This window comes from Sylvia atricapilla, chromosome Z, assembly GCF_009819655.1.
Source record: "Sylvia atricapilla isolate bSylAtr1 chromosome Z, bSylAtr1.pri, whole genome shotgun sequence".
NCBI lineage: Eukaryota > Metazoa > Chordata > Aves > Passeriformes > Sylviidae > Sylvia > Sylvia atricapilla.
In genome coordinates this window covers 68,078,229-68,105,087 of record NC_089174.1, presented here as the reverse complement: position 1 = coordinate 68,105,087, position 26,859 = coordinate 68,078,229, and the positions used below count along the sequence as shown (strand labels likewise).

The window sequence follows — 26,859 nt, the reverse complement described above, 5'->3', positions numbered from 1 at the left end:
CCTGGCATGACTTGCATGTGCTGGTAAAGACATGTTCTGGCACTCTTCATATGAGCTGTCTGTCCATCACTTCAGTACCTGCAACTGGCCAGTGGGACCAAAATATCTCTTTCCTGTGAACTGTTGCTGGTGTGACATGTGTGCCTGATGGAGGAGCTCTTTGTGAGTATTGGGCAGAGAGGGGAAGAGCAGTTCAACACTGTGTGGCTGCTGCTGTTTGAGAAAGGGGAATGAGCAGACTCGGGATAGTGGAGAACAGTTGCCACCTCCTTGGCTACCCTGCTTCCTACTCCATCCCCCCATACCCAATCACACCCTAGGCTGTCAGCCTCATGACACCACCACTCCAGACAATCAGTAAAGGCTTGTGGCTTGGACGGGACTACGTGCAGCCCCCAGCTCCTGCCTAACCACCTCATTGCCCTTGTCGAGTGCTGCTCCCTGTGGGTGCTGAGCTAACTGCACCTTGTTGAGGGGAGCCATGAGCAGGGCACCCTTTGCCCTGGGCAGGAGTGTGTCCTGTGCATGTGCCACAGTGAAGCTGAGGGACAAGTATGGTCTCTGTCCCTCCGCAGTTCCCCATGTCTGATCACTCAGGCTCCTAGAATCCAAGACCTCCAAAGAGGATGGGAGGTTCTAGAGGAAGAGAAAAGCAGTGGCTGCTGACAAGCAAGGGGCATGATTTGGTACTGTGAGTGTGTTCTCAAGCACGCAGCTGGCACTGTAGGGCAGCGTGGTCTGCACACTTAGGGACAGAGGAGAGTGCTGGCACGCTGAGAGGGAGCAGGAGGAGAAGGCAGCTGAGGATAGAGCAACAGGGAAGATTGAGAGAGGGTGTGGCTGAGTGTTTATTTCAGAAGGGCCACAGACTGTTTCAGACATTGAAGTACTCCTTGGAGTTCGTGTCCCCACTCCTATCTGTGCTTCTGACCAGACCTTTCTCAAAGGCCCTCCATCTCCTGTGATCATTGAGGGGAAGTGACTCATAACCACTCAAAATCCCCATGCAATGTCAGGAAGCGCTTGTATATTACCTCAGAACCAGGAGTAAGACTTCATGTTACTCCTGTCAACAGTTCTTGAATGCCCTGGTAACTAGGAGGATTTGGGGAGAAAACTCTGGGATCTTGGTGACAAGGTTCCTTCTGTTGAGTCCCAGAGCCTGGATGCTCCTGGGGTGAAAAGATATCAAAAGGCAGAAGTGCTGACAGTGATGGGAGGTTCCCTGCCCAAAGCAGAAGCCTCCTGCATCTCACACGGAGATGTGTCTTGTTTCCTTCCTGTGGTTGCAAGACTTGCAGTCAGATATAGATGCCTGGGCTCAGAAACAGTGAGTGGGGCTCAGATTTCAGTCCTGCCTGGGGACTTCAAGCTAGGATGGCCCTGCACTCACTGGCTTTGAGGTTTCTCCTGGCTCTTGCAACTCTACTGTCAGCACACGGCCAGGAAGATCTTTTCAACATCCAAATAGTGCCTCAGGGAACAGGTAAGAAATGGTTCTTCCTCCTGGAATATTCTGCTGTCTTTTCTCCTGTACATTTGCTGCCTGCACCCTTGGGTTGGAGCCCAGAGCTGCACCCAGCCCTGTGTCTGCCCCAGGGACAGGAGCTACAATGCAGTGTACACTGAGGTTCTGTGGGAGAGACAGGAATAACTGGATGTGTGGTGATGGGTCATACCTTCCAGAAAACCAGTTTGCCAGTCATTCCCTGGAGACAGGAGGCGTGAATTTGGCATCAATTCACACACTGGGATTCAGGGGAAGGGTCTTCAGGGAGGTGTCACCTTCTGTACACATCCTATCCCCAGGTATGCCTGAGGGACACTGTGCCTGCTGAGAACGGTGTAAGAGGGAGCTGGCTGCTGCTTTGCCAGACAGCTGGATTAGGGCAGGATCAGTGGCTGGGTGCCTGAGCATGGAGTGGGTCATGGCCATGTGCCAGGGGACAAAGCTGCTGGTTGTGGTGCCCAGCTGGGCATCTCTGGTCTTCTGCCATCAGGGCTGTTTGAGAGCAAAGCCTGAGCACAAGTGGCTTGTCATCAACAATTCCCCTTCTGGCAAAGTTGGTCTGCACCTTGTAAGATCCTTTGTGTGCCCCTTTGGGAGAAGGGAGATGGTATTTCAAAACCCTTCAGGCCTCACAAAGCTTCTTGCAGAGGCCTGAACAGGCATGGGCTCCTTCCAGAAGCCAGTGTTCTTCACTGTAGGAATCCTTGTCACAAAGCCTCGCCCTGCAGCATTGGACAAACTACTGGGACCAGCTACTCAGCTACTGCCTACTGGGCCTGGAGGGTGGTGAATTTAGTGAGGAGGTGATGAGAAGAAGGAAGGGTTGTGTCAGGAGAAAGGGCAGGGGCACTGGTTAAGCAGGAGATGTGAATGGAGAAGGCACTGCTCAGGCCCATGTCCTGCTGCCCAGCGGTGTGGGGCAGGAGGAGAGCAGCCAAGGTACTGAGTGAGTGAGAACAGGGAGCCCAGAAGTGTTACAGGGGCTTTGCTGATCCCTGTGGGAGGGATGAGCCATGGCTGAAGGGACACCCATGCCAGCAGGACTGGTGGTGCGATGACCCAGCAAGTGCCACCTGAGTCGGTGTGGGAGACAGGCCTGAATGAGAGGTTGGAGGGTGTGCAGGGGTTATTGTCCCTGGAATCTCTCTGCTATGGGCTTTGGAGAAAGGAATACAGTGCCCATGGACACAAGTGAGAATGGGGCAGGTTCATGGAGGAGTGATCCTTCACAATTATCATGCATAAGGAAAGCTTCTTCCCAACAAGCCTGCCCATAGGTCACATCCCAGCAGATCTATCTCCTTTCACTGGCTGGAGGTGTTGCTGGGGATTTGTCTCACACCACTCACCATTATCTCATCTCATCACCACCAGCCCAAATAACACCCTCTTTCACCTCTGCCAGAAATGTGTAGAAGGCCCCTGTGGGACCCCAGACTCCAGCTGGCACCAAACCAGTTGAATTATAAGAAGAATGAAGAAGTGATGCTGAGCTGCCCTGAAGGTTTCCAGCCATCCTTCACCCATGTCAAATGTTCGAGTGAAGTCCAGTCCTTTACTCGTGGGAAACCTGTATACAGAGAAGTCTGGACTGGAAGAAACTCCAGAGGTGTCTGGGTCCGCATCCGGTCCAGTGTGGAGTGCAGTGGTAAGGAGTGGATCAAGAGCCCTCTTGGCTGCCTTGCTCTGCCCTTCCTGAGCAGGGAAAGCAGGGTGTGGGGCACAGGAGGTTTTGGGCTCTGTGCTGCCCAGGGAAATAGGAGGTGTCAAGTCCAGCCCACAGGTCACCACTGGGAGTGCTGGTGATAAGGGTCTCCCTGAGGGCTTCTGGCAAGAGCATGTGCACAAAGGAGAAAAGCATGGGAGAGGAATTCCTGATAGAGTTTGTGGCCAATGTGTGGCATCACTCTTTGAGCAGGATCAGAGTACTTTGCTGCCTGTGTCCTCTCAGATGGTGGATCTGTGAGTACCACAGCTTCCTCCATGTGAGCTGGGCCCCTCCAGGTTCTGTGGCATGGTGGGTACAGGCTTAGCACCCTCTTCTCACAGATTAGGGCATTCATGTTCCCTCCAAGGGAGAACAGAACTGTACCCGATGGACTTTAGAGATTCTGGAACAGACACTTCAGTTTTGAATTAATGGGGACAATTACTTGAGGGGTAGTAGTCCACTCATTCCCCCACATCCCTGTCCAACTCCTCCTCCTCCCCTTCAAGAGAGCTGCAGTGACCTCATTCAGTCTCACTTTCCCTCCCAGTGGGCTGGGTGATGAGCAAGGTTGGTTGACTGCAGCATCCTTGCCTGGTTGGGAGTGGAAGGGAATAGAGTGACCTTCTGGCAATCTTTCCTTCACAGAAGTCCTCCAGGTTGACCCTGGCAGCTTTGAGATTTCCAGCACCAGCATCAAACTGAACTGGACCTGCAGGTTCCCTGATGCCTGCCAGGGCATGAGGGCCATGTGCCGGCTGTCAGCGCCTTCCTCCCCTCCCTGTGAGGCTGAGGAGCTGAATGGAGAGCAGATGTTACATGGCCAGGAGGGAACATTCACCTGCTCCCCTTTGCAGCCCTTCACTCAGTACAGTGTCACCATCGACTTGCCCCCCAACACAACCCTTCTCTCATGGTTGTTCAGGACAGAGGAAGCAGGTATGGGCACAGAAATGTCAGAGACAAGGAACTGTCCAGAGCTGTGTCACAGGTCAGCTCAGCCTGATCATTTACTCCCTGCAGGGCTGTGCCTGGGATCAGGGCTGATCGGGCCCTCTGGAGCTCTGGGGAAGGGGCTGGGAGAGCCCTGAGCAGGGCATGTCCTGTTCTCATTGTCCCACTCCAGTCCACACTGTTGTGCTCCCCCCTGCTGCAGCACATGCTGCCTTTGCAGGGGACAATCCCTTTTTGCAGCCTGTCCCATGGCCAGGAGCTGCCTGCACCCTCTCCTGGCCTCAGCCCCTGCTCATGGCCCTGTGTGTGACCGCATGGTCTGTGCTTCCAGTGCCAGACAAACCGGAGGAGCTGTGGCTGGATCCCGACAGGGGCTCTCTCAGGTGGAACTCGCTGCCCTCTTGCAAGGGGAACATCATCGGATACCAGGTACTAAGGCACCGGGGCAGACCCTCACCTCCCGGCCTTGCAGGCACACTGGGAAGTGTGGGAAAGGGGCACGTGGGATGAGTCACAGTTCCCAGCCAGTAACACAAGTGTTTTCTGTTTCATTCTCAACACTCCTCATTCTACGGAGATGTCCAGAGAGGTGTGAGTGCTCCATGTTCTCTTGGCTTACTTGCTGGGTCTGCTCTGCTTTGGGTTTGGAGGTTGGTGTGCCACACATGGCGATGTGTCTTCTGGGGTGGCATCCCAGGATTTCCTGTGCCCCTTGCATGCTTGTTTCTGGTTCCTGCCACAGAAAAACTTGTTTGAATAAGCCTCTGAAAGTCCTTCCTGAAATTCCCTCCTTCAGAGAGCTGCACCATTTTGCCGAGTTTTCCTCGATGTGTGGCTTGAAGCATCTTCTCTGTCTCTGGATTTGGGACACATTCCACAGCAAAAGCTTCCTCTCCAGCAGTGGGAGGGCGTTTGTGCGTTGGTGACATTGTTCTTAGAATGCTCTAGGTCCTCTCTGTGGGCAGAGGTCTCCATGGTGTGACAAGGACCTTGCAAGTTGTTTCTTAGCTCTTTCCAGAGAAACTGTCAGACCAATTCTTGCCAGTGCTGTGAGCCTGTTCAGCTGGTTACCTGCTCCCAGACACCAGTGTTCAAGAAAAGAATCCTTTCATTCCACTTTCAGTTGTCTTCGCTTTTGCATAAGTGCAGAGTATATTTCTGTAAAGGCAGCAAGTGAGAATGGCCAGGGATCTCATGACAAATTCAGATGACACATGGTCAAATGGAGACCCTTCATCTGTATTACTTATGGAAACTTTAGTTGTTCTCCTTTTCTCTTAGAGAAAGCCTTCAGAGTACAACTTTACACAAGAGAAAAGGGAAGCTTAGATTCTTCCGGCAGAGGATGTCACCACAGTGCTTCTGGTGTTGCAATACACCTGGGGTGATCTGTTCTCCAGGCTCAGTACATGTATCTATCTACAGCCCTTCAAACGAACAACCTCCCTCTTCCCTTTGCTCACAGAGTCTGCTGCTCACTCATCCTGAGCGTTGGCTCCAACTCCTCGTCTCCTCTTCTCTGCTTTGAGGTCCCCCGCACGGGGCTGAGGCTCCTGCCCGTTCCTCTCCGGAGCCTTCCCCAGCACAGGGACAGGCACAGGGAAGGGCAGGCTGGCAGGGACGCTGCCAGCTGCGGGCACCTTCCCACAGCTGCATTCCAGCTGTGTCTCCTGTCCGCAGCTGGACATCACGGCCAGGAACGCAGGCGACAGCAGCGTGCTGGAGACGGAGCGGCTGCGGCTCAATGACTCCGTCACTGAGCACCGGCTGCCGGAGCACAGGCCTGGCAGCAGCTACGCCGTGATGCTCCGGGGACTGACGGCTGCCGGCGCCGGGGCCGCGCTGATCAGGGAGTTTCACACCGGCAGCTCCGGTAAAGCTTTGCTGTGTCGCTCTCCCAGGAGCCCGGGCGCAGACGAGCTGGGCTCGGCAGCCGGCGTTGCCCGAGGCTGCCCCTGCCCCTCGCACGGCCCTGCCGATGCTCATTCCCCGGCTGTTCCCCTCCAGACACGCCGCGCCCCGAGGGCATCAGCTGCCGCAGCGTCCGCGACGTCGCCCCGTCCCAAGGGACGGCCGTGCTTCCCCTGCGCCCCATCGCCCGTCCCTCTGAGGCGGCCGGGTGAGCGCAGCCCCCGCAGCTCTGCAGCCCCGGGCTGGCTGTCCCCTGTGCCCGCGTCCCTCTCTGACTTTCGGCCCCGCAGGGAGCACCAGCTGATCGTGGCCACCACGCACAACGCCTCGGTGATCGAGAGCATCTGCTCGGGGCAGCCACAGCTCTTCAACGCCAGCACGTACCTGGCCGCTGTGCTCAACCTCACGGCCCCCACGGACTTCGTGCTGGGCGACGGGAGCCGCGGGCAGGGCCAGCACAACGCTGCACTGCGCCCGGGCTGCGACTACACGGCCCTGCTGCTCCTCGCCCGCCCCACGCCGCAGGTACCCATCGCGGGGGCTCTGCTCTCTGCGGATGCTGCCGCCCGGGGCTGGGCCTGGCGGCCGGTGAGGGCACACTCCTCTCCCGTGCCTTAGCGGGATGGTGTCCCTGCGGTCCCGGGCCACAGCCGGCTCACTCGGTGGCCCTGGGTGGGGGCTTTGGCCTCCAGGTAGGGCAGTGCTGCAGGAGAGGGCTGAGCTCTCCCTCCTGTCTCCTCCAACAGGCAGAGAAGTTCACCTGTGTCTGCTACAGCTTCTCTGTTGGTAAGTGTCTCCTTGCTGGTGGTGCCCAAGCCTCTCCTCCTTGTTCCCTTTTGTCAGATTGGCAGCTTTCCCGGAAATGCGCTGGCCTAGCACAAGAGGTTTTTGTTCTCACGTGGAACAGAGCAAAATCTCCACACATGGGGTGGTCCTCCCTCCCAGAAGAAACCTCAGCCACGACATAGGCGTGCACAGTTGCACATACCCTTTGCCATTCGTGGGCCACTGCCAGCAGGAAGCCAGGCTGTGGCACTCACCATCAGCTCTGTGTTAGTTGCAGGGCAGACTGCAGGCCAGTGGCATGGGATTGTGATCGGGCTGGTTGTGCTGTTGGCAGTCCTCCTTGTGGCTGCAGTCATCTTGTGGTTTGTGCTCTCCAGGTGAGTAGGAAGGGCACAGGTTCAGCAGGTACAAAAGGGACAAGTTCAGCAGGTACATACACAATATTAATTTCTTACCCAGGATTCACCTTTGCTTTTCCAGGAAAAGGAAGTATTTGCCCAACAAAACTAAGGAGGATAATTAAAAAGGTAGGAAAATGCAGACAACCATCACAGATTATAGGGCTGTGGGGCAGCTGGGATGAGAGCAGTAATCTCCCAGAAGAACCTGAGTTTCAGGAGAAGCAGCAGTTTGTACACTGCACTAATACATCTCCTGATTTGCCTTAGCCAGGGATGGTCAGGATGGCTCTGCCCACTGAGCCCTACATGGCAGCAGAGTCTAGCTCCAGGCAGTGCTCCCTGCCTGGAACAGGAACTGGAGTGAGTAAAGATGGGCATCCCAAAGGCTCAGGTCTTTGAGGGACCAATGTTTGTGTGATCCCTCCCAGGGATCTGCAGGGAGGGGTCTCAGGAAGGTCAGGCTGAGGCGCTGCTGCTCTCACCTCAGCACTGCTAGGCACCTCCAGAGCCCTGTGGTTTGGCACAGCTGGGATGAAAGGGTTGGGCTGTGCCAGGCACTGCTGTGTGCTCCAGCCTGTCTCCGACCCTTTCTCTCCACAGGAAAAGGTGGCTAGGCTGGAGATCAGTCACTTCAGGACTAGCCAGGACCATGGAGACATCCAGAGCAACGAGAACGTGGAGAAAACAGGAAGGATGACCCCAGCCCAGTGCTGATGGCTGCCACGTCCCCTGGCTCTCCTGTGGCTGTGACCAGCATGGGTACCCCATCCAATTTATCCAATTTGTTAGGGCAAGAGGAAAACAGAAGGCCAAGGAGGGTTGAGCTTTTTCATTCCTCAGCCCCTTTATCTCCCAGGTTTTGCTTACTGCTTTTATAAGCCTTTGAATCTGGCTTTCTGTAGTCCTTTTTTCAGGCTTTGCTTTCGTTTTTACTTTCCTGGAAGCAAGACTTGTGTGCCAGATTTCCCAGTCCCAAACTCACACAGGCTCAGGTTGATGGCATTCTCCTGCTGTCCTCTGAGCTCCTAACCCTTCTGTCCTCTCTGTTGATATTTAGCCAAACCCAGGGCTTTGCTTGGCCTGGCTGGACTGCTTTGTGACTCCGCCTGTTCTGTCTGGAAAATAAATAAAGGCTTATAGTTTGGAGGGGCTGCCTGTCCCACACAGCTCCTGCCTGGTCCCCTTATTGCCCCTGTGGGATCATATTCCCCTGCAGGGGCTGACTGTGCCTTGTTGAGGAGAGCCACGAGCAGAGCTGCTGTGGCCCAATATTCCCCTAGTGGTGCCTGACAGCTTTTCTGACCTCCTGAACTGAGCTAGACCACTCTAATGTGAGTTTGGAGCAGATGTGTGTTGGGAATCCACCAAGGGTGATGGCCCCAAATAGACATTTTGGCCAAGAGTGTATTCTGTGGCTATGCTGTGGTACCTCTGTGCTTTCAGCTCCTTTGTGGCCCCTGTGCCAGATCAAACCTGGAAGAAAAGTGGAAGAAAATGGTCAGGGATTACCACCACCGTGGCCTTTATTGGTGAGACACAGGACAGAGAGCCATGCAGTCAGTCCTGGTTCTGAAGTCTCCTGCCTTTGTGCAGCAAAGGCAGAACTTGTCTCTGTGATGCTGTTTGAACCATATACAGGATATTCATGTTGAGCCACTATGACCCGGGATTGCCATGGTGCAGCCGACAGGCTGATGAGAGAGTCTCTAAGGAGCTGGTAGGGCAGTGACACTTGGAGCAGCACCAGGAAGATGCATCCCCAGGAAAAATTATGCAGGGTTTGAAGGACCAGTTTGGCTCTGCAGGATCATGGGTTGTCCCACTCTTGGCTCTTGTTCACTTTGGGGTTCATGCTTCTCCCAAAGTAGGACAGATATCCTGTGCTCCTGAGAACCATGGATTTTACAGCAGTTTGAGACTTCCCTGATCAAACACAATGTAGGTGTTGGTGCTACCCCACTTTCCTTGGGGCTACCTGAGGGGACAAGGGAACCTGGACAGGACAGCTGTTCTCTTCATCCTTGGCAAGGAAGGATAGGTGAATCCAGGTGCCTCTGCGCTGGTCTGCATACTCAGGCTGTGATTCCAGATAAGTTCCTGCACAAATGCTGGGCAGAGGGTCAGGTTCACTTTTCAATGCCTGGTCAAAATTTGGAGACAGTCCAGCCTGTGTTCTCCAGCCACAGAGGGCCCTGAGAGTAGTTTTTCAGGGGAGTGAAGCATCTTGGGGTCATGAACATCCCTTTTGTTTCCTCTTGCTGTCCACTGTTACTGATGAAGAGCTGTCCAAAGAGTTAAAGTCCCATCCAGAGATAGGCTGTAGTCAGGCCCTTACTTGAAATTCCCATAGGTTTCAAATGAATTCAAGTAACTGAGGGCTAGTTCATAGCAGAGCCCATACTGTTCCTGTGGATAAAAGGATGCACATGAGACTGGTGAAAAAACACCTGCAAGGCATGTCTGCGTTGGTCTCCAACAGCTTGCTGATGCAGACATGCAGTATGCCAGACACATGTACAGTCCACTTCCTCCTCCCAGCTGGAGTCTACAGACTGCTGAGGAGTCCAAGCATGTGCTCCAGGACCTGGAAGGCTGGACTACGCTAGCACTGGAGCCAGATGGTTTTGGCAGGAGAGCCAACTTCTACAGCACAAATTGTTGAGCAGCCACATGGTCCAGGAAAGGGGCCACTCATCATGCAGGACGCTTTGGTGCCCGCTCAGTTCTGCGGAACCTGACACTGAGGAAGTGGGTATGTCCCAGGAACAGAACATGGGGTTTTCAAAGATCTCATCTGCACCTGGCCTCAGGATGATCTGAGCACAGAGTGGCTAAGGCAGCTACTGTGGCAATCCAAGATACAGCTCTTGTTTGGTGTTGCAGACAGGTAAAAGATGTTATAAAATAAAGGTCTTATAAAATTTGATTGGGCCCTGCTACTTTAGCTAAGTGCAGATAACTTTCAAGTTCTCATATGAAACAATCTTGGGTATGAAAAGTTTGTTAGCAGAGCAATCTGTTCAGAGGGAGAAAAATAAGTGCACCTGCATAAACATTAGATCTGTTCCATGAGAACCCACAAAAAAAACCCAACCTGAACCTTAGCACATACACACAAATCAATGAAGTAGTAAGAAAACTACCAACCAATGCGTGTTGCGCACAAGGTTTGTGAAAACTGTATAAAATAAATTATGTGAATAATGAATGGGTTTTTTCCTTCATGAAGAAAATGGAGTCTTGAATGACTTATTTCAACAGTTTTGGTGTTGTCATCCCAGCTGGGTTTGAAATCAGCACCTACCACATCTTTAATGAACTGTCTCCGCCTCCTCTTCAGCATCCTCACAGCCTGGGATACATCCACCATCCCCTCACTTTGGATCTGCTCACACAGGAAACTAGCAGCACAGAAGATCCCACTCCGGCTGGCTCCATCCCTGTGGAGAAGGGAAAGGGGACCTTCATTTGTGCTGGGATGAGGTGGCAGGGCTGAGCCGCAGAGGTTTCCCCCTAGACACCCACACTCTCGGAATGATCTTGGCCACAGATCCTGCACCCAACCAGCCTCCACAGGGAAGCCCTCCTCCCTTAACATAGCTGGAGTCATATCCGTACATCCACCTGAGGTGGAACTGTGGCAAATTTCACTGTCACAGCCTGAGCTGTGTCCAGCTTTGTGCCATGGCTGCTCCTCCAGGAGACATCACTCACCAGCAAGTGACAAGGATATGTCCATCTTGGCTCTGCCGATGGTGTGTCTCCACCTTCCCTAGCAACCTGATGATGGTGTCAGGGTGTGGAGGAAGACGCTGCTGCATGGGCCAGTCTGTCAGTTGATGTAACTGAATTTCCACTGCAGATTTCTTGGGCTAGTGGGGAAGAAGGATAGTGGGCTGGGCGGGGCAGAGACCTATTGGCTTCATGGAGGGAAGGAAAGGCCAGTCCTGGCTCAGCCATGCAGACTGGATCAAGGTGTCCTGGTTTGGAATAAATTAGGGAAGAACCTCCAAAAGGAGTCCCCTAAACCTAACCTCCACCACCCCTTCCCCCACCCCAGCCCTGGGTTTGGGAAGGAAAATACCTTGGAGGAAAAGTGGAAAAACCGGTTTATTGACAAAAAAAAACCACTCCCCAACACCGAATAGTGGGAAAATGGGTTACTGTGATGAGGAGGGTGCTGACGCGTCTCTGGCAGGCCCGGGACTTCTCCAACTTCTCAGGTCAGGTCAGGTCCGGAGCCGGTTCAACCCTTGGGGGGAGGGGGGGGGGACACGGGGAAAGAAGGAAGGAGGGAAAAAAAACCAAACAGAAGCAGCGGGGGAAAAAAAAACGGCGGCAGGGGCAGCCGGAGAGCAAAGCAAAGCAAAGCGAAGCGAAGAAGGCAAAGGCAGCCGAGCTAGCAAAAGCAAGAGCCGAAACAGGAAAAAAAAAGAAGGAAAGAACTGCAGGCACCCGCCCAAGAGGGCGGGATTCAGCCGTGAGACATAACAATGTATCCAAGATATGGGATGGATATATGGGATAGGAGGCAGGTCAACCCAGAACATTCCACCCCTTATCCCATATATCCATCCAATTAAAACTTTCATCTCACTTACTCAGACCTTTAACACTTACACATTTCCCTCCGTCTTACTTGCTCAGACCTTCAACACTTATACGTTTCCTTCTGTTTCATGTCTAACTGATCTAACACGCAGACAATGGTAGTAACATGCAGCACATATCAATCTTACCCCATATTCAGATCTCCCTGAGGTACACATCGCATCGTTCCATCTTTCTGCATTATCCACCATGTACAACCTGGTCCTTGAGCAGAGACAACTCCACGTATGGGTTTGCCTGTACTCGAGTCAGGGTTGATCCATACTGTCTTTCCCAACAAACCTCTAACATGGGCCACTGGGACTTTATCTCCATCTACTATATTAAGGTGCTGGGACTGAGCAGGACCCGCTCGGTTGGTGGAACCTCGAGTGTTAACTAACCAGGTGGCTTTTGCTAAATGCTGCTCCCAATTTTTTAAGGACCCTCCACCCAATGCTTTCAGGGTGGTTTTTAAAAGCCCATTATACCTCTCCACTTTACCCGCGGCTGGTGCATGGTAGGGGATATGATATACCCATTCAATGCCATGTTCCCTAGCCCAGGTTTTAATAAGATTATTTTTGAAATGAGTCCCATTGTCTGACTCAATTCTCTCGGGAGTGCCGTGCCTCCAAAGGACCTGCTTTTCAAGGCCCAGGATGGTGTTGCGGGCTGTAGCATGAGACACAGGATAGGTTTCCAACCATCCCGTGGTGGCTTCTACCATGGTCAGCACATGATGCTTGCCTTGGCGGGTTTGAGGCAGTGTGATGTAATCAATCTGCCAGGCCTCCCCATACTTGTACTTAGACCACCGCCCTCCATACCAGACAGGCTTCATCCACTTGGCTTGCTTAATGGCAACGCATATTTCACAGTCACTGATAACCTGAGAAATGCTGTCCATGGTTAAATCCACCCCTCGGTCTCGTGCCCACTTATGGGTGGCATCTCTACCTTGGTGACCTGAGGCATCATGGGCCCATTGTGCTAGGAATAACTCTCCCTTGTGCTCCCAGTCAAGATCTGTCTTCAACTCCCCTATCTTTGCAGCTTGATCTACCCGCTGATTATTTTGCTGCTCCTCATTAGCTCTACTCTTGGGGACATGGGCATCTACATGGCGAATCTTCACAGGTAGGGTTTCTAACCAGGCAGTGATATCTTTCCACTCTTCAGCAGCCCAAATTGGTTTTCCTCTATGCTGCCAGTTCGCCTCTTTCCATTTCTTCAGCCATCTCCACAGAGCATTGGCTACCATCCAAGAATCAGTGTATAGATAGAGCCTTGGCCACTTCTCTCTCTTTGCAATATCTAGGGCCAGTTGAATGGCTTTAAGTTCAGCAAATTGACTGGATCCACCCTCTCCTTCAGCGACCCCTACGACCTGTCGTGTGGGGCTCCATACAGCTGCCTTCCACCTCCGACCCATCCCTACGACACGGCAGGAACCGTCGGTGAATAAAGCGTAACGTATTTCCTCTGCTGGCAACTGGTCATATGGCGGAGCTTCCTCAACCCGGGTCACTGGTCCTTGTTCTTCATCTTCAACACTGAAACTTTCACCCTCGGGCCAGTTTGTAATTACTTCCAAAATTCCAGGGCGATTCAATTTCCCAACTTGAGCACGTTGTATAATGAGGGCAATCCACTTGCTCCAGGTAGCACTGGTGGCGTGGTGGGTGGAGGGAACCTTTCCTCTAAACATCCACCCTAGCACTGGTAGTTGGGGTACCAGGAGGAGTTGTGCTTCCATACCTATAACCTCTGAGGCGGCCTGAACCCCTTCATAGGCTGCTAGAATTTCCTTTTCTGTTGGAGTATAGCTGGCTTCCAACCCTCGGTAACTTCGACTCCAAAATCCCAGTGGTGGGCCTCGAGTCTCCCCAGGCACCTTCTGCCAAAGGCTCCAGGACAGACCGTGGCTCCCGGCTGCAGAATAGAGCACGTTCTTCACGTCCCGTCACGTCCTGACTGAGCCATGGGCTACTGCGTGAGCAATCTCCTGTTTAATCTGAGTAAAAGTGTGTTGCTGTTCAGGGCCCCACTGGAAAGTGTTTTTCTTGCGAGTTACCAGGTGGAGAGGGCTCACAATCTGGCTATACTCTGGAATATGCATCCTCCAAAAACCTATGACACCTAGGAAAGCTTGTGTCTCCTTCTTGTTAGTTGGTGGAGACATCGCTGTGATCTTATTGATGACATCAGTGGGAATCTGACGCCGTCCGTCTTCCCACTTAATTCCCAGGAACTGAATTTCTCTAGCAGGTTCTTTGACTTTGCTCTTCTTGATGGCAAAACCAGCTTTCAGGAGAATCTGGATAATCTTCTCTTATTTTTCAAACACTTCAGCTGCAGTGTTCCCCCACACAATGATATCATCGATGTACTGCAGATGTTCTGGAGCCTCACCCTCTTCCAATACAGTTTGAATCAACCCATGACAAATGGTAGGACTGTGCTTCCACCCCTGGGGCAGTCGATTCCAAGTGTACTGCACACCCCTCCAGGTGAAAGCAAACTGAGGCCTGCATTCTGCAACCAGAGGAATGGAGAAAAAGGCATTGGTGATGTCAATAGTGGCATACCACCTTGCTGCCTTGGACTCCAGCTCTTATTGGAGTTCCAGCACGTCCAGCACGGCAGCGCTCAGCAGTGGAGTCACTTCATTCAATGCCCTGTAGTCCACAGTCAACCTCCATTCTCCATCCGACTTGCGCACAGGCCGTATGGGGCTGTTAAAGGGTGAGTGGGTTTTGCAGACCACCCCTTGGCTCTCCAACTCCCGAATCATTTTGTGGATGGGAATCACTGCATCGCGAACTGTTCTATACTGCCGCCGATGCTCTATAGAAGTGGCGACTGGCACCTGCTGATCTTCCACCTTCAAGAATCCCGCAGCAGATGGGTCATCTGATAGTCCAGACAGGGTGTTCAGTTGCTTAACACCCTCTGTTTCTACAGATGCTATTCCAAATGCCCATCTGAATCCCTCTGGGTCTTTGAAATACCCATTCTGAAGAAAATCTGTGCCCAGAATACACGGGGCCTCTGGGCCTGTCACAATCAGGTGTCTCTGCCAGTCCTTTCCAGTCAGGCTCACCTCAGCCTCCCACAAAGTCAACTCTTGTACTCCCCTGTCACCCCGGCAATGGAAATTGGTTCTGCCCCCACATGTTCCAATGGCACCAAAGTACATTGTGATCCAGTGTCAACCAAAGCCTCATGTCTCTGTGGCGCCGATGTGCCAGGCCATTGAATCCACACAGTCCAAAACACACGATTCTCCCCAACCTCTACCTGGCTAGAGGCAGGGCCCCTCTAAGCCTGATTATCTTTCTTTCCTTGGACATATGTCCTAGAGGTTCCCTCTAGGGGATCAGACATATCACCATTGTCCCGGCTGCAGACAACAGGTACTGCTCTCCGTTTAGTAGGACTTCCTCTTTGAATCCTACCTTCTTTCAATTTACGTACCCATTGTGCCAGAGCAGCAGTGGGTTTTCCGTCCCACCTCCTCATGTCCTCCCCAGCTTCACGCAAGAAGACCCACAACTCGGTTCGTGGAGTGCGCCTTCTCTCCCCAACAGAGGTACGCCCGTGTTGAACACCAGGGTCTCTAATTTGAACGGCCAAGATTTGGAGGAAGTCCTCCCTAATCTCTTCCCTGAGCTTTTTGTGATTTGCCTCTAATTTATCTTCCAATTTCTGCAGTCATGTTTCCACAGCTGCAATCCTGGCGTGAGTTGGGCCATGTACTGAATCAGCATATGCTCGAAGCTTCCTTGCCATATCGAGCATGATTTCATGTGTCTCCTCCCGCTTCATTATTGCTAGAGCAGAAGCGTATTCAGATGGTCCAAGTCGTACAAGTTTTCGCCACATCACGGGTGTACATGGTACCAAGTCTGGGTTCTTAGTGTTTAGGTCATCTGAGAAGATAATCTCTGCCACTGCCATTTCTCTCAAGCATTGAATCCCTTGTTCTATGGTCTTCCACTGGGTCTGCTGCATGTAGAGATCGTCTGCACACAGGTATCTTTGTGCCACACTTCCCAGGATTCGTTCCCAGAGACTGCAAGGGGTAGCCACCCTCATCATTCCTTGGTCAATAACTGGATCATGTGACAGGGAGCCCAAATGCCTTGCTTCAGTGCCATCCAGAATTGTAGCCTCGCCTGCAGCATCCCAGAGATGGACTAACCAACTAATTATAGACTCATCTGGTCGTCGAGTGTAATCCTTTCTCAAACCTCGAAGGTCCTTCAGGGAAAAAGAATCAATAGTGGGTCCTGATCTTGTGCCAGCTGGTTGGACATTTGATCTTAGGCCAGTTGGTCCGGCTCCCAATCAGGTGTCAGTTGGTTCAACTTCTGATTTTATATGAGTTTGTCCAGCTTCTGATTGGGTGTCCTTGGGAGGCCTTGAGGGCCCTTCACCTTCATCATCATCATCCTCTACTGGTCGATCAGGGTGCTCTCTTTGCCCCGGCGACTGCCAGTGTCTTAGACTCCCTGTCTGGTTTAGCTGTTGGCCCGGAGCCCAGGATATTAGCTGCAGCCTGAGTGACTGGGGTGGTAACTAGCTTATCTCCCTGTTCCCTTTCTTCTATCTGCTGTCCTTCAGTATCTAGCAGAGTACGGTAAACATATGCCAGGGCCCAGCTCCCTGCAATAATCCTTTTCTCCTTAATATTACCACAGCACTTCTCTTTCAAATACTTTGCCACCTCAGCTGGGTTCTGAATTTGTTCAGATGGGAAGTCCCAGACTATAGGATCAGAAAATTCCTTTAAAATTTGGCCTATATTTTCCCATTTCCCACTCCACTCAAGATTCCTCTTTGTGGGCTTTACCCCTAAATCAGGAGTATCATTAGCTCTTTTAGAAATCTCAGCTTTCATTTTATATAAACTGCAGACAGTATAGAAAAGACTTACTAGATTAAATGCCAGAAAGATGGTCTCTTTAACACTCAGGGGAAACTGAACATTTTCTAGTAGAGATGTAAAAAATTCAAAGGAGAAGAGGGAAGACAGAGGCTGAAAAAACTCTCCCCCTGCTTCTCCCCTAACAAACTGAATGCACCACCATAACAACGAACTATACACTCCTGGAACAGATTTAAGCATCTTAACAGCCCTTCTATAAAGCATCACAAGCAAGCCCAACCCAATGAATATTCTGGTTAGTGCCCCACGGCCCCAAAAACTATGTATTACTAGCAATACCAGAGCTTTTTCTAAGTAAGGGAATAACCCTAGGTACCACAGAGGTATTAAAACCTAAAAAATCCCTGGGGACCAGAAATATTGGCAGGCTTTCACCCCAAATGACATTATGAATCCAGAAAAAACCATCCCAATACACCCACAAAACAATTAGAACCACCAATATTATTATTAAGGTTTTTCCACTTTCTCTGGCCTGTTTCCCGGCCAACGCACCAAGAAATGTCCTGGTTTGGAATTAATTAGGGAAGAACCTCCAAAAGGAGTCCCCTAAACCAAAACCTCCACCACCCCTTCCCTCCCCCCAGCCCTGGGTTCGGGAAGGAAAATACCTTGGAGGAAAAGTGGAAAAACCGGTTTATTGACAAAAAAAAACCACTCCCCAACACCGAATAGTGGGAAAATGGGTTACTGTGATGAGGAGGGTGCTGACGCGTCTCTGGCAGGCCCGGGACTTCTCCAGCTTCTCAGGTCAGGTCAGGTCCGGAGCCAGTTCAAACCTTGGGGGGAGGGGGGGGTGGACACGGGGAAAGAAGGAAGGAGGGAAAAAAACCCAAACAGAAGCAGCGGGGGAAAAAAAAACGGCGGCAGGGGCAGCCGGAGAGCAAAGCAAAGCAAAGCGAAGAAGGCAAAGGCAGCCGAGCTAGCAAAGCAAGAGCCGAAACAGGAAAAAAAAAGAAGGAAAGAACTGCAGGCACCCGCCCAAGAGGGCGGGATTCAGCCGTGAGACATAACAATGTATCCAAGATATGGGATGGATATATGGGATAGGAGGCAGGTCAACCCAGAACACAAGGGAACAGCTCTACAATGGGACATGTCACTCCAGTCTTAGCTCTTCTCCACCAAGTGCCCTGAGACTAGTAGATGCACAGAGTGTAAGAGAAGAGCTGAGCACCAGGTACAGCTCAGACCGACACCAGTCCTGTGTCTAGCAGCCTGCAATAGTTCTCCTTCCATGAACCACCAAGATGCACAAACTCAATCTAAAGCTGCTGTCCTCCAGTTGGAAAGGCACACAAAAACACCTCTGAGTGGAACCTCTGCCTGCAGCTTCACTTTCTTGGGATTAGCCTCTCTCCCAAGGCAAAAGACTCTGCTCCAGCTAGTGTCCTTCCAGGACCCCACCAGATCCCTCTGCCATCTCTAGTTATGACTTTGACCTTAAACTAAAGCCTATTGACAACTGGTCCTCCCAGCTCTTGCAAAGGTTCTTCTCCAAGGAGTTTGCCATCTCTGAGCAAAGGGCCCACCTGCTGCCTGTTGCTGAGGACAAGTGTCCCGGTTGTGAAGCCAGCCCCAGGCTCCTCTGAGATCAGCTGGACATGGAAACGGCCGTAGTCATCTTCGCCCTCAGTGGGCCAGAACTGCACGTATGTCTGGGGAAGGGGAGAGGTGCACGATCAGACATGGCTCCCACCTGCACGCAGGGTGCTCAGCACCTCACATGGGTGGGCTCACACCAGCCCCTTGCCCATAAGCCATGTACACATGGCTCTGCCAGACACCTGCTGGGGACCAAGCCAGAGCTGCAGCCACAAAATAATACTCCACCAGAGAGGACACCTGGGTAGGGGTAAACAAAACCTGAGGGATGCCCACTTGCAGTGAGACCAAGGACAGCCCACTACTGTGGTGCTGTGGTGCTGGGACTGCCCTCAGGATTCTCCCAGGTGGAGCCCCACAAGCTTGCAGTAGGTCCTGGGCAAGCAGGGCTTTCCTGATAAGATCCATACAAGGGCAAAGGCAGAAATCATAGTGCTCGGCCACACAGGGAACCAGAAGAGGGGAGGGTTGTACTTGGGCTGCTGACCTTGTCCAGCTCCTGGAGTTGATTCAACACAACTACCGATGTGCAAGTGTAATCCCAGACCAGAGACCAGAAATCCACCAGCGTGGTAGGGAAAGGCAGCTGGGTGATGATGATTCTGTCCTCCTCGGTGTATGTCTGCAAAAGAGATGACGATGCACGTGTGGGGTGAGAGCCCCACAGTCCCCGAGAGCCCTCCCCACAGCAGGAATGGCTCCCTATCGCTCTGCGGAGGTGGAGAAGACAGGCCACCCCAGCCCTGCTCAGAGCAGCTGAGGTTTGCGTCCCGCTGCCTCCTCAGCTCATCACACCCGGGCTCAGCTCCCAGCGGGCTGCGGGCGGCACACGGTGCCGCGCCGCCTGCACGGGCAGGGCTCCGCCGGTGGCGATCGCGGGGGCCATCTCCTGGCAGCAGCGCCAGCAGCCACTGCGCAGGAGCCCGAGGGCTGGGACACGCCAGCCCTGGCCTTGAGCAGCGGTGCGCAGGAGGGTCCCTGTCGCCCGGACAGCTCCCTCGCCCGCGGCGGCCGGAGCCTTACGCTGGCAAACACGGCGTTGATGTAAGCTGGCGAGCCGTCTGCGTTCACCGAGGACATCAGGATGGGCCGGCAGGAATCCGCTGCAGAGGCAAGTATCAGAGAGAGGGAAGTTATGGGTCGTTCTCTCCCTATAGAGAGGCAGAGGACTTTCCCTGCTACAAGTACAGTCAACATAGCTCCCTGCAGTATGCGTTGGAGAGGATTGAATAGACAGGCACCACTACACCCATGGCTGTGACAGCTCAGGGCACCCTGATGTGGGATGTCCAAAACCCCGTGGCTGGGAGCACAGCAGATCCACTCTCCTCATTGCTCCCTCATCTGAACTTCTCCACTGAGAAAGTCTCGATCAAGGACATATTTTTCCCAGGTGTTCCTCATCTACCTCCCACGGGCTCAGAAGTAATCAGCCTAATCTCTATTTATTATCTACTAACCAGAAAACAATTACTGGACCCTTGAAGAGAACCTGTCAGTGTCACGCACTGGGGAGGGAAGCAGCAGGAAAGCACCATTCCCCCTGCTGCTGTCAGGCACTGGGTTTTAGAACAGGAGACTGCCCAGCCCTGCCAGTGTTACCTGGCAGGATCCCTGGCTTGCGGTTCTTGGGCTGGTTTCTGGGTTTCTCTGCTTCTCTGCATGGCAGGAGCTGGAACAACTCAGAAAATCTCTGCAGGGCCTGTAGAGATGATTCACCCAAGTCACTCCTGCCTGCCAGCAGCTCACCTCCTTGAGCTACTCCAAAGAAATGATACCTCATTTCCATCCCACTGCTGGGGAGGGAAGTAAGGCGGCGGGTGGCATCACAGATAAGCCCTCACGGCACCAGTGCGCCGTCTCCTGGTGGTACCTTGAACTCCTTCTCTAGGACACGGTTGTAGCCCGAGGTCTCATCTTCTCGAAGGGAGCGGACAAGGGTGGCGATGCTCTCCACCGGGACCCCCGTGTTGCCGCAGAGCAAGCCTTCGAGAAGCGCCTCGTACAGGAAGCTGTACTGCTCCTGCGTGGGGACACGGGTCAGCTGCATGGTCTGGAGCCCATCCAGGAGGAATCCTGGAACTCCAGATCACCACCTGTCATCAGACTGTGCCAGAAGTGAGCCAGGTTCATCCTTCACCTTTCTGCTGTGGATCCCTGAGGCCAGACACTTATCATTGCAGGCAGCCCTACTTTGGGACACAGCCAGCAACTCCAGCAACCCAGATAAAATCATCTTCCTGAGGTTTAATGCTCCCTCTCAGACTAGACCCCTGCTCTGGGGAAGGCAGCCTGGAAAACTTGTGGACTAATTAGACCTTGTACAAGCAGCCCAACCTAGTTTTCTCCAAAGGAACCCAGCGCTATGCAGACCATGGGGACATAGCCCCTAGGCCAGGACACTGCTGCCCAGGAGATAGCAGGAGGGCAGACATCCTGAAAGCCTGAGGGACAGGGGGACTCTCATTCATTTTATTTGCTTACAAGACAGCCCTTCTGTATCAGGGTGACCGATTCATACAGATGCTGCTGATACTTTAGAGAGTCACAGGGAAACACAGATTCCAACTAGGTTTGGACACAGCATTGAAAAAAGATCTTTCAGTCTCCATCACCTAGTAGCCCTTAGTCCGTGTGGCTAGATCATTAACAGCATGGCTAATGTGGCTTTCCAAGCCACATCCCTGGGAAAGGTGGTTTTGACAGCAAAGGGTTAAAAGCAGAAGAATGGCTTTTCATTCAGAAGGAGCATGGTGGATTCTCATAAGTGGCCTTACATCTGGGAATAGCAAGGTCTGGAAAATGACAGTGTGAGAAATCCTATATAGTTTGTATGAACAGCCTACTGCTGTTTACCCTGTCTGCTTTGGGGAGAAAAATCTGTGTAGGGAGAACGTAAGTGTTTACAGAGACCTGGAAGCCATTGCCATGGACATGGATGAGCTCCCTGTTTTGGGAGAGATCAAAGACTGGAAGTTATAAAAACACAGAGGAGATCACAGCCCAGCTGGTAAACCACATGTGCACAGGCCCTTGTTAAATGGGTGAAAGGAGCAGCCCCATGGTCCCCCAGGATGGACTGAGCCTGATGGTGCTGGTGTTCCCACTTATGTGTTACCTCCTGGGATCCTCCAGCTAGCTTTGGGATCCTCCAGCTAGCGAGGTAATGAAATAAATTTACTCTTAGCATTTCAGCCACGGTTTTGTGTTTGTTCTTGCCACCTGCCTGTGTCGACTCTCACAGGTGGGAATTAGATCTGCAGCCTGAGGTGTGGAGGGAGCAAATAGCTCTCCTCACCTTGGTCTGCACCATGCTGACCCGCTGCTCCCGCAGCTGCTGCACACAGCGAAACACATCCACTTTTCCCTCAGCCCTTCCCATCTTCAAGAGGAAGTCCAGGGCGATGAAGGTACCTGTGCGCCCAATGCCTGCACTGAGGACACAGAAAAGAGTGGATCAGGGCTGCCCCTGCTGGCTGTGCCCCAGCACCCAAACACCCCCAGCCCCATACCTGCAGTGCACCAGCACGGGTCCAGCAGGTGCTTCCAACACCCTCTTGTTCACCACCTCCACCAAGCACAGGAGCTGGGACGGGTTTCTGGGCACCCCATGGTCTGGCCACAGCAGGTAGTGAAACTGCTCCACTGCTCTTGGGAGAGCATAGCCTGCCTGCAAGAAGGGAGATATGGCTGGCAACAGGGTGCTGGAAGTGATCAGGAAACTTGTGTGAAGTGATTGCATGCCAACAAGGAGGGAGCACTAGAGAAAACCACTTCAGAGGGGTACCAGCACAGAGTGCTCCCTCCAGCACCCATGCCATGCTCCACCATAGTTCCTCAGACAGTAAAGGGCAGATTCATCCATCACACAGCCAAACAATTAATTTTGTTCTCTGCTTCACCGTACTGTGAACAGTGAACAGTGAACGCAAAGCAGGAAAAGCAGCCTGTGCCCTAGAGGAAAATGATAAAAATCACAGCTTAGGTATTTCCAGAGTCATCAAAAAGCCCTGGCTTGCCCAGAAAAGATATACCCTAAGGCTGTTACTACACTAATGTGAATGTAGCCGCTTGTTACCAGGCCATTGTGCTTTTCCCTAAACATCATCTTCACTTGGCATGAACTAATGCTGCATCTTACCATCAGGTGCTCTTGGAGCTTTACCTTTCAGATATGTATTGCTCTGGGCAAGACAAGAAAGGACAGGAATATGCATAACTGCAATTTCTTTATATTATACATCTTCTCCCTCCTTGAAGCTCCTTCAGTTTCTGCCCTTTATCTGAAGTGCAACGAAATGACCTTATGTAGGTTATCTTAAACCATAAACTACCTGTCCAGGTTTAGGACTACAAATGACCAGGGAGCTTCAGTGTGGACCTTCTGCAGATTCTTTCAGGTGACAGGCAGGCACCTGTCCCATCATCCTGGACGTGCAAGATTCCATTTTTTAAACTTTATCTGCTTTTATACCCTTTATATACACCTCACCCAGGCCCTCAAGAATCTACAATATTCCCATGTGCAACGTCAGTCCAGGCTCATCTGGGATGACCGCTGGAGCTGACGAACTGCCTTTGCTTGGCTCAAAAACCTGGGACTGATGCCCTGGCATGAAATCCATTTATAGCAACGTGCTAACACCAGGGCGCCTTCTGCTGAAGATCAGGCAGGGCACCCCACAGGGTCCATGTCTGACAGCTTCCATCAGCTGCTGGAACCCAAACACATCCTGCATTCCTGCTTCAGCTCCATGCCAGGCTTACCTTCTGCAGGCAGAAGATGCGTTTGACAAGGCCTGTGGTGGTCCAGGTGTTGTTGAGTGTCACAGTGAAGTCACCGTAGACCCGCTCCTGCTCTGGCCAATACTGCTCACACTTGATCTGTCAACAGCAGTGAGACCTCTGGGAACAGGGAAACTCACAAGGAGAGCTCTGCAGGGGTGCAGAGCTGCTCCCTGCTCCCAGTGACAGCTGCACTGGGAGCACTGCAGGTGTGGAAGCCTGGGCTCTGGCAATACCAAAGCTGAGCATGGGCTGAGAGGTTTTCTCTACCTTGTTCTGCTCCATCAAACCTGTCAGCATCACAATGACTGAGGTCTTCTCCTGCCAAACCATGTGCCAGAAATCCACCACTGTCCCAGCCAAGGGGCCTTGGGAAGGAAGAGGAGAGCCCTATGCCAGTGTCCAAGCCATGGGGGTGTGTTCCTAGGCACAATTTGAACATTCCCAGGCCTTCCTCTGCCCAGACATAGAAGCACAACCAGAGGACTTGACAGGGGTGCTGGCCACATCAGCTTCATCACCATGTCAGAAATTAGGACAAGGAGAAGGGAGAGAAAATGAGCCCAGGACATGTCAGGTATTCATTCACTGCTTTTTTATGGGCTCCCTTGAGATGACTCTGAGATGCTCCCACCTTTTGGGGCCTTATTTCTGCAGCTCTGCAGGGAGCCATGACCTCCTCATTGCATGCTGCACAGAGCAGAAAAACCCATCCAGGCTTTGCATTATTGAGAGGAGACTGCATCCAAGTCCACTAGTTGCAGACATGCCAGGCATTTGCAGGATTTTCTCTGTCATGCCAGCTGCCAAAGGGAACAAACTAAGCTTGTGAGTGGAAGAACCATGTCCTCACACTGGGCAGTGCAGACAGCAGCTCCAGCTGCTGCCAAGCTACCACTGAGACCTTCCATGCCCTGCAGTACCTGTAACAACTGTTCAGGACAGGGACCCTGGAGATACAGGGGCTTGGACTGAGCCATTCACAGCTCCCTATCTATCTATAGGCTGCTACCCCAGTTCCCCATTTCCCAGATTGCTCAGTGAATGGCATCTCCCGAGGATGAGAATTGGGAGCACCTACCTTGAGCTGCAATGAAGAAGTGTGGACTTCTGTAGGTCTGCAGGGGAGAGATTCAAACAGCTCTGACCACATGAATTAAATGTTTAACAGGGAACTAAACAAAGGATCCATCCCCCAGGCACCAAAGCCCAGCAGAACTCTAGGCACAGTGTGTCCCACACCACTGCTCCAGGCCAATACAGACAGTGGGTACCCAGGGGCTGCATCTCAGTCCCTGTCGCCTCACATGAGTCCCTTTTTTGTTAGAGATGAGAACTGCACACAAACTCAGAGTACTCCAGGCAGCTCAGAGAGGATTCAGGGAAGAGATATCCCAAGACCTGCCAGCTTAAGGACAAAAAGTGCCAGACCTCAGGGCCGCCCATGTAAGCAGGACTGTCCTCACCCTGCACAGCCAGGCACCTTTCCTACCCTTCCCATGGTAACAATTCCTCACTACCTACATCCACATAGCTGGCGTTGATGTACTCATTCCCAGCATCAGAGGGCTGCAGCACCACACGACAGTGATCATCTGAAAGAGAAAGGAGAGGGACTGATGCTTTAGGGCAGTGACAAAGAGACTGTTTAAGGGGGAAGACATAATTTATTCAAGTCTGTGATTATCTATTTTCCCCTCAGCAGCACCCAGGCCTCAGGACATGTTTAGGGTTAAAGAACAGCTGATGAGACAAAGGGTGACATGGCACAGCAGGTAGTGCAATGGAGTTGTAGGGAAGATTATGAAATGGCCAAGTGTACACACCATGTGGGGCCCAGAGGAGCTTTAAAGTTTGAAAGAAATTGGATCACTCCTTCCACTTTCCCTCAGATACCTTCCTCTGGATGGGACATGGCAGTATTCAGCAATGACTAGCACCAGAAACTGGAATATGAGGTTTCATTAAGTTTGCAGGAGGATTTGAAGAGCAGAACAAGGATGCTCCAACAGGATATAAAAGTGAGACCAAAAATCCCTGTGGATTTCAGTGGCATGGAGGATGAGGTGAGTAGCTCAGTATTTCTGAAGTGCTGGAAGGGCACCTACACCAGCCCAGCATTCTGTGCTACCCTAGTCAGCTCCAAGAGCCCGAGCAAATCCCTGGGGAGCTCTGCTTACATGGGATGATGCTGTTGTAGCGGTTCTTGTTTTGATTACATAGCTCCTTCCCAGCATTGCAGGGGTGCAACAAAGTGGAGGACAATTGCTGCAAAGAAAGAAAACAAGCCCACTCAGCACTGGGATGTATTCGGGGGCTGGCCAAAGCCAACTGCATCACACACCCAGGGAATGGTAGAGGGTGGGCTGTGCAGCCAGGCAGGAAAACAAAGCTAAACCAGACCTGATATTCTCTAAAGAGCCCAGCATCATGCCTGTCGACTGATTCATCATCTGTCTGCTCTGTCTCTATTTCTTCCCTCTTAAACATCTTCAGAGCCTCCAGCAGTTCCTCCACTGGGATCTGTGTATTTGGCTTGCATATATCTGCAGAGACCACAAGGACAGGACCTCAGCATCCAAGTGGTGCTGAACTGGCCAGCCCTGGAACTCTGCAGGTGGGCCTGAGATGGCACTGCAGCAGCCAGGACTTCTCAAAACCTTAGACTGTCCCTCCCCACACAGATTCCTTCTCCTGGGAGGAGTCCCTTTCCCTGTGTCAGCCAGCTCTGATAACCTTGCTCCTGCAAGGAACTTGTAAAACCTGCAATCATCCTGCCTGTGCTTTTAACAGACAGCCTGTCCAGATAAGGCACACAGGGCCCTTGCTCATACTTCACCTTTTTGACATCCTCTCAGGGGTATAGTGCTGTTCTTCACTGAGGCTTTTGAACTGTTGTGCTTTAGCCTGCAAAACAGCGAGTCATGTGCACAGACCAGCAGAACAGAGAGACAGAGGAGAAGCTGTTTGCCATCTAACTACCGTGCCTCATGTCAGGCTCCACTTGGATACTGCCTGCAACTGCAAGCTGCTGAATGCCTCAAAGAGGGCAGGAGAGGTAAGACACATACTGACCTGAAGACTACAAAAAGTAGCAAAATCCCCAGTGCCAGGAATGCAACAGTCAGTGCTAATGCCATAACCACCAGCTTCCTGTCCAGCAGGGATGATGGCTCCTGCCCTGCAAGCAGCACAGCCCAGGCTCAGGCTCCTGCACAGCCTGAATCAAGCATTGGAACATCCCACAGGGACACGGAGAGAAAAGCAACTTCCTTTGTCTTCCATGCCAAGCTTTGCATTACAGGAAAGTGAAACTGGGGGAAAAGAAGCAGGTGCTGGCTTGGTGTGATACCCTCCATTATGGATCCCGTGTCCCTGAAGGCCTCAGGCACTGCCAGAGTCTGGTGAGGTATCTGCTTTTAGGGGTTGCACATACACCAAGGAACTTCTGGGATTAGAACTAAATATGGGGTGATGGCAGGGATGGTGTGCAATGTCCAGTGGCCACACCTAGCAACTGTCCTGAGGATGTGCAAAGCCCATCGACAACAGTATCTTCAAGATGCAGAGAACTTCTGTGAAGACCAGAGAATGGCAGTGTCCCACTACATATGCCCCAGGCCAGCTCATTTACGGGAAAGCTGCCAGGAAGGAG

At 52.2% G+C, this 26,859-nt stretch overlaps 2 protein-coding genes across 6 annotated transcripts in view; one reads left to right on the top strand and one right to left on the bottom strand.

Annotated features, from left to right (window-relative positions):
- Nucleotides 1-1,294: 1,294 nt before the first annotated feature.
- Nucleotides 1,295-10,478, top strand: LOC136374326 (receptor-type tyrosine-protein phosphatase U-like). 4 transcript variants are annotated; one of them, XM_066339633.1, is made up of 11 exons: nt 1,295-1,486; nt 2,916-3,158; nt 3,867-4,157; nt 4,504-4,601; nt 5,853-6,045; nt 6,180-6,291; nt 6,374-6,608; nt 6,830-6,869; nt 7,141-7,246; nt 7,329-7,396; nt 9,809-10,478. In XM_066339633.1, the coding sequence occupies exons 1-10, from the start codon at nt 1,312-1,314 to the stop codon at nt 7,390-7,392; spliced, it is 1,557 nt and encodes a 518-aa protein (XP_066195730.1). In that variant the 5' UTR covers nt 1,295-1,311; the 3' UTR covers nt 7,393-7,396; nt 9,809-10,478. The 4 variants fall into 4 exon arrangements, with proteins under 4 accessions (XP_066195730.1, XP_066195731.1, XP_066195729.1 ...); XM_066339634.1 differs by lacking the exon at nt 9,809-10,478 and adding an exon at nt 8,185-8,320 and having other exon boundaries at nt 7,350-7,396; XM_066339632.1 differs by lacking the exon at nt 9,809-10,478 and adding an exon at nt 8,185-8,320.
- LOC136374325 (receptor-type tyrosine-protein phosphatase kappa-like) overlaps nt 8,778-26,859 on the bottom strand; it is a 33,454-nt gene continuing 15,372 nt past the window's right edge. For both annotated transcript variants that reach the window (XM_066339629.1, XM_066339630.1), the window contains 18 exons: nt 26,280-26,385; nt 26,044-26,111; nt 25,608-25,750; nt 25,385-25,472; nt 24,729-24,799; nt 24,286-24,322; nt 23,475-23,572; nt 23,187-23,303; nt 21,932-22,089; nt 21,718-21,853; nt 20,293-20,442; nt 20,022-20,121; nt 19,443-19,522; nt 18,907-19,041; nt 18,347-18,472; nt 10,985-11,142; nt 10,575-10,710; nt 8,778-9,676 (listed from right to left, as the gene is read on the bottom strand). In XM_066339629.1, coding sequence (XP_066195726.1) covers nt 9,602-9,676; nt 10,575-10,710; nt 10,985-11,142; nt 18,347-18,472; nt 18,907-19,041; nt 19,443-19,522; nt 20,022-20,121; nt 20,293-20,442; nt 21,718-21,853; nt 21,932-22,089; nt 23,187-23,303; nt 23,475-23,572; nt 24,286-24,322; nt 24,729-24,799; nt 25,385-25,472; nt 25,608-25,750; nt 26,044-26,111; nt 26,280-26,385 — 1,982 coding nt within the window. In that variant the 3' untranslated portion in view covers nt 8,778-9,601. The remainder of the gene's footprint in view (nt 9,677-10,574; nt 10,711-10,984; nt 11,143-18,346; nt 18,473-18,906; nt 19,042-19,442; nt 19,523-20,021; nt 20,122-20,292; nt 20,443-21,717; nt 21,854-21,931; nt 22,090-23,186; nt 23,304-23,474; nt 23,573-24,285; nt 24,323-24,728; nt 24,800-25,384; nt 25,473-25,607; nt 25,751-26,043; nt 26,112-26,279; nt 26,386-26,859) is intronic.